Source organism: Vanessa cardui, chromosome 3, assembly GCF_905220365.1.
Source record: "Vanessa cardui chromosome 3, ilVanCard2.1, whole genome shotgun sequence".
Taxonomy (NCBI): Eukaryota; Metazoa; Arthropoda; class Insecta; order Lepidoptera; family Nymphalidae; genus Vanessa; species Vanessa cardui.
Genome location: NC_061125.1, coordinates 10922634 through 10929372, shown reverse-complemented (window position 1 = coordinate 10929372; position 6739 = coordinate 10922634). Strand labels below are relative to the sequence as shown.

The 6739-nt window shown below is 32.7% G+C and overlaps 1 protein-coding gene across 1 annotated transcript; it reads left to right on the top strand.

Annotated features, from left to right (window-relative positions):
- Window positions 1-1891: 1891 nt before the first annotated feature.
- LOC124543893 lies at window positions 1892-3790 on the top strand. The gene has a single exon (XM_047122212.1). The coding sequence runs from the start codon at window positions 1892-1894 to the stop codon at window positions 3788-3790; it is 1899 nt and encodes a 632-aa protein (XP_046978168.1).
- Window positions 3791-6739: the final 2949 nt, after the last annotated feature.

Below are 6739 nucleotides of genomic sequence, written 5' to 3'. Positions count from 1 at the left end.
TCTGGTGCGGTGAAGGAAACATAGTGAGGAAACCTGCATGAGTTTAATTTCATCTAAATTCTGCCACATGTGCATCCCACCAACCCGCATTGGAACAGCGTGGTGGAATATGTTCCAAACCCTCTCCTTGGTGAGAGAGGAGGCCTTAGCCCAGCAGTGGGAAATTTACAGACCATTACTACTACTAACATACTCTTTTAAAATCATATGAAATTTAAATATATTCAACAAAAGGAGATGCTTGGGTTTGATAATTGCAGAGTTGAGTATGAGCAAGCCCTCATGCTCACTAATGAGTTAAAAATTAAATTACATAAGGCCCAACTATATATATCTGAATTGGAAGATAATAGCTTCAACCTAAAGGCCTCTCAAACCCAGTGTCTATTTGATGAACTGGTGGGAAATGCAGCCTCCTTAGTAGCCCCAATTACCAATACCAATGACATCACAACAATTGATCTGACTGGTGATGACTCGGGCTCCTCCAGTCTAATATTAGGTAAAAATAAATTAAAGAAATATGTTAAAATTAATAAATATATTAAGAAAACTCAAAAATTAATAAAATCAAGAAATAATTGCTTAAATTATGAAAAAATGTATAAAGAAAGAAACACACTCAGACTAAAAATTATTGAATATTCCAAGAATGTTAAAGTGATGAGACAAGGTTATGAGGCTGACGTGAATGCTCTTCAGGCTGAGATAACATATTTACATAACTCCTTAGATAGAATGTCAAAAAAATATGAAATGTCTCAAAAAGAAATATCTAGTCATATTGCTGCCGTGAACAATCTACTAGACTTGAGTAAATACAATTCTGAACGCTTTGACTCTCTTATAAAAAACTATACTTGTGATTGTCAGGGCCGTTCTGTCTCGGGGGATGGTTCAGGGCTGCTCAATGATGTAGTGTCCTCGTCTCAGTCATCAGCTCATGACAGCGCCATATCCAACATAACACATCATGTTCCTACCAAGAAATGTACTAAAATCTATAGTGATGAATTGGGAAGAAACATGGGTGTTTTGCTCAATGACATGTGTAAGGGACAATCAGTATCAAATTATTGTATGCCGGGTGCAAGTTATTCCCATATTATGAACAGTATTTTGAATAGTACTCATTGTCCCAATACTACACTAATTATATTAGTTGGGAGAAGGGGAAATGTGAGCAAAAAAATTCTTGAAAATTATTATTCTATATAGATATTAATGTTCACATTTCCTTATATAAAAGATGTGCCACAGGAAAATTCTATTAGATTTAAATTAAATAATATGTTACATATCATGTCAAATACTTATTATGTAACAAAAAATGATATTTGTAATAAAATAAAATTAATTGACATTAGAGTAAGCGTGCTAAATATGGACTGGGTCCGTAATATGGACTACCTTCGTTTCTCAGAAACCGTCCGTCGTATTAAGCCATCGGTCGCCGCACGCTTAGCTCCACCCCTCCCGCGGCCCGCTAGTCGCTTGTTGATCGGCAGAGAGTGCGCACGTATTTACGGCAGCCATTTTTGATTTTTATCAAGTCGCGATGTAATTTTTTACCTAACTTCGTAAGGTCATAATTTCAGCGAATATTACTGTTTAGGAAAGTGGGTTAATCTAAGAGAAAGGTAAGTTATTTTACATTTATTCATATGAATTTGCAATATCCAATTGTTTTTGTAATTTTCTTAGTAACAATATTAACCTAGAAATGTATGTATATTGTAATATGGACCACCGGCATGTTTTGAATATGGACTAGTGGTCCATATTCCAAACATTCACTTATTCATCATTTCACTATATTTTCATTTAATTTTTTTAGGATGGCAACACTACAACCAAAGGAAAGACCAGACAAATATGGGGTAAAGACGCAATGGCAAATGCAATTAAAGCAATAAAAGATAAGGAAATGGGTTTTTTGAAAGCATCCAAAACATACGGAGTACCCAAAACAACGCTTATACGTTTATCTAAAATGGAAGACCAACCACTTAGTGACGTTACGAACCAGAAACTTGGAAGAAAATCGACTTTGCCGAGTGAATTGGAAGCTGAATTATGCGATTATATTCTAGAAATTGAAAAATGTGGATTTGGTCTTACGCGCAGGGACATCAGATCTTTGGCTTACCAGCTAGCGGAAAAGAACAATTTAAAGCACTCGTTTTCACTACATAATGAATCTGCAGGAAGATCATGGCTGAGGTTATTCCTTAAGCGCCATCCTAATCTATCCTTTCGCCGTCCAACGGGCACATCAATTGCTAGAATGAAAAGATTTAACAAAGAAAATGTAAATGCATTTTTTGACTTATTGGAGAGCTCTTTTGATAAATTTCAGTATTCTGCAACTAATGTATACAACGTGGACGAAACTGGCATTTCAGTAGTGCCATCAAAAATGCCGGAGATATTAGCACTCAAGGGCAAAAAACAAATAGGAACCGTAACGTCAGCAGAACGTGGATCAACGATCACTTGTGTAATATGTATGAGTGCAGGTGGCACTTTTGTTCCACCGATGATGATATTTCCGAGGAAACGGGACAATCCACTGCTGATGAAAGGTGCTCCACTTGGTGCCATCCATTCTTGTCATCCATCTGGATGGATACAACTTGATTCATTCACACAATGGTTCGAGCATTTTTTAAAACATGTGAAACCAAGTGCTTCATCACCAGTTCTGCTGATTTTAGACGGTCATACAAGCCACACTAGAAACATTAAAGTAGTGGATTTAGCGAGAGAAAACCATGTTCACTTGCTGTCTCTGCCTCCACACTCAAGTCACAAAATGCAGCCCCTTGATAAAACATTCATGAGTCCATTAAAAAAGTATTTGACTGAAGAAACTCGCAAACGACTAAGAATGCAACCTCGAGCAGTAACACATTTTGACATTGCGGAATTATTTGGTCTAGCCTACATACGAGCTCAGCGTGCAGAATTGGCCATTAGCGGTTTTCGTACAACTGGGATATATCCTGTTAATAGACACGTCTTTGAAGATCATGATTTTATTGACGAAGACCTTCCAGAAGTAGGCCATCAAGTGGGGCCATCTAATGAACCAGCCCGCGGTATAATGACACCAGTTCATATAATTCCCAATAACCCGATATCTGAACCCGATAACTGCTTACCTGAGCCAAGGGCTGTTGTAACTCCAGAACCTCAATCTGTGAACGAAATAATACCCCAAATCGTTGATGGACATCACCAAGCAAACGACCAATCAGGAGTGCCAACATTGACTATGAATAATTTAATACCTAGCCCCTCTACATCATCTAGATCATATTTGTCGCCAAAGATGTTGCAGCCTATACCGCGTTTAACGAAAACTGTCAGTAACAGAGGAAGAAAAGGCACCAAGCCTACAATTTTGACATCTTCACCTTATAAACGAGATTTAGAAACGTCGATACAAAAGAATTTAACAAAGAATAAGCCAAAAAGAGCGCCAAAAAAAACACCAAAGAAAATGCCGAAGAAAACAGTTCAAAAGAAAAGAAAGATCTCAAAAGAAAGAAAGTCATCGTCTTCGAGTTCTGATAACAGTGATTATTCAGTCAACGATAGTACAGATGAAAGTCCAGACCGTTCCCAAAATGGTAAATGTTTGTATTGTAATGGGCTTTTTTCTGAAGACGTTATGGGAGAGAAATGGATCCAATGTGCATCATGTAAGCAGTGGGCTCATGAGGACTGTGCTGGCATAGAAGATATGGTTGATTTCTATGTCTGCGAATTGTGTAACAGTGATTAGTTTAATCATAGTAATGGGCTGATTTAATTTTATGCAACACGTCCATTTTTTTTTAATAATCTTGAAACCATTTTGCTATGGTCCATATTTGAAACCATGTGGTCCATATTTTGTCCATTTCTTGCAAATACCTAATAATGTCAGATTTTAGAAAATGTTGATTATTTCTAAGCTGTTCATGTTTATCAAGAATTCTAACATTTGTTTTTAATACCAAATAATAATCGAACTGTTCAAAGAATATAAGACTGATTAATCTTTATTATTCTGATTTTTATTTTACAAAATCCTTATGGTGGTCCATAATTGGCGCACTTACTCTAATAACATAATTAATAATAATTCTTGTTTATTGACATGTGATAGGTTTAACCAAAAAAATAAATAATTCAAAACGTAATAAATACAAATGGATTTCAAAACAAGTTATTAGTGCATGTAGAAAAAGAGATGAATTGTTTTTAGAATGGAAAAAAGAACCAAATAATATGATATTAAAATGTAACTATAAAAAACAGCGCAATAAAACAAATAAAATAATAAATATAAATAGAAACAGATATCATAAAGAGGATATTATAAAAAATAAAAACAATATTAAAAAACTTTGGGAAATTTTAAATGACATATCAGGTAGAGTAAAAAATTGTATAGATGATCTTATATTAAAGTCTTTCCATACAGTAGGATCTGATAAAAATATTGCAGATATGTTCGCAACTCAATTTAAAAATAATGTTGCATCGATTAAGTCAAATTGTAAGTTAAAATTATGTGAAGAAAGTTCTTATATAAAATCTATTGATAAATCTATATTTCTTAAATCAGCTACACATAGTAATATCCATAAAATAATAAATAATTTGCAAACTAATAAAGCTCCTGGTATTGACAGAATAAGAACGTGTGATATCAAATATATATCACACAAGATTGCATATGCTATAACAAAACTAATAAATCAGAGCATTAAAACTGGTATATATCCTAACGATTTAAAGACAGGGCTAGTCAGACCAATTCATAAAGGTGGCAAGAGTTCAGATTCTGGACAATATAGACCAATTACTATGCTTCCAATTATTGACAAAGTTGTAGAGTCTTATATTAGTAAAAATATTCATGAATATTATAGCCAGCATAATATATTATCATCAAAACAATACGGTTTTCAACCTAAGAAAAGTACTACTCAACTTTTGTCTAAATTAACAGATGACATATGTAGACGCTTAAATAATAAAGAACATATATTAATAATTTTTATCGACTACAGTAAGGCTTTCGATACCTTGCAACATGATATTTTAATAAAAAAACTGGATAATACTGGAGTTAGGGGGCTATTACTTAAATGGTGTGAGAATTATCTTAATAATAGGTCTTATAAAGTCAAGATAGGGTCATCGTATAGTGAGAGTGTATGTGTTAGTGAGGGAACGGCTCAAGGATCTGTGTTAGGCCCCTTGCATTATCTTGCCTATGTAAATGATATAAGCCATATAGTACAAAAATGTGAAATTTACCAATTTGCTGACGATACTTGCCTTATATCATCTAATAAACATATAAACGTTGCTGAATCTGAAATTCAGGCAGATTTTGAAAGACTTTGCATGTGGTCACACGATAATGGACTTATTCTAAATGCAGAAAAAACTAGCCTAATGCATGTCCGTTCTAGTCATAATATCACAGATATAATACCTCGGGTCATTGCCCACGATCATCACTGTTTACACACTCAATGTAATGGCACTAAATGCTATTGTCCACCTCTAAAATTAGTTGAAGAACAAAAATATCTTGGCCTAATTGTAGATAATCGTTTTAACTGGAGTAAGCACGTTGATAAGGTATGCGATCAGTTACGTGTTTTTATGGCAAAACTATACATAATAAAGCATAAGGTACCCTTCCCCATATTACTCATGATGTATAGGACCCTAGCAGAAAGTATCATATCCTACGGCCTGGGTAGTTATGGACGTACATTTAAAACTTACCTAGACCGAATATTTAAAATACAGCAAAGAATATTAAAAAATATAGTACCCCAAAAAATTCAAATTAAAATAAAAAACAAAATTTCTCTTTTCAAATATTGTAAAGTCTTACCAGTGTAGGATCTAATTAAACTCGTTATACTCTCTAACAATTATTTTAATAATGAACTAAAAAATCCTTATATTCATAATATGACTACCAGAAATATAACCAATAAAAATTTAACCTTTCCAATAACCAAAAATCTATACGGGAAAAAATCTCTTAACTATGTCCTACCTATGTTTATAAATGAGTTACCAAAAAATATTAGAGAAAAAATTACAGAAAAAAATATCAAAAATGTCCTAAAAAAATATTTTTATCAAAAATTATAATATACTATGTATGTATATATATGTATAAATATGTGTATATATATGTATATGTGTGTATGTGTATGTATATGTATGTGTATATGGTATGTATATAAATAAAAAAATATATATAATTAATTGAGACATTTGGGAACAGCCTGTATTGTTTAGTTTTAATAAATAGTATATGCGAATACTTTTCTTAGCCAATACAAACCAGAAAATGGTTTAATGGCTTGTAAAATATATTAATGTGTATGTTTTATTATAAAAAGAAATAAATAAATAAAATAAATAAAACCTATCTAATTTTTATAAGAGACAGATAGCTAGTTTGCTATCATATTTTATTATTACAAAATCAACCAATTGTTTGGTTGACCAGACAACTGCTTCTATTGAGCAGTATAATTATAATAATAGTAACTTAAAACCTTATATTTTGGAACATGTTCCAAGTAATTTAAATTAAATTCTAAGACAATAGAAGTAGTCTCTGGCAACGATAATAACTATACTTGTGAAAAATTAGTCATTAAAGAAGCCAAAAAAAATAATAAGAAAATAGTTAACAATACAATTGTAA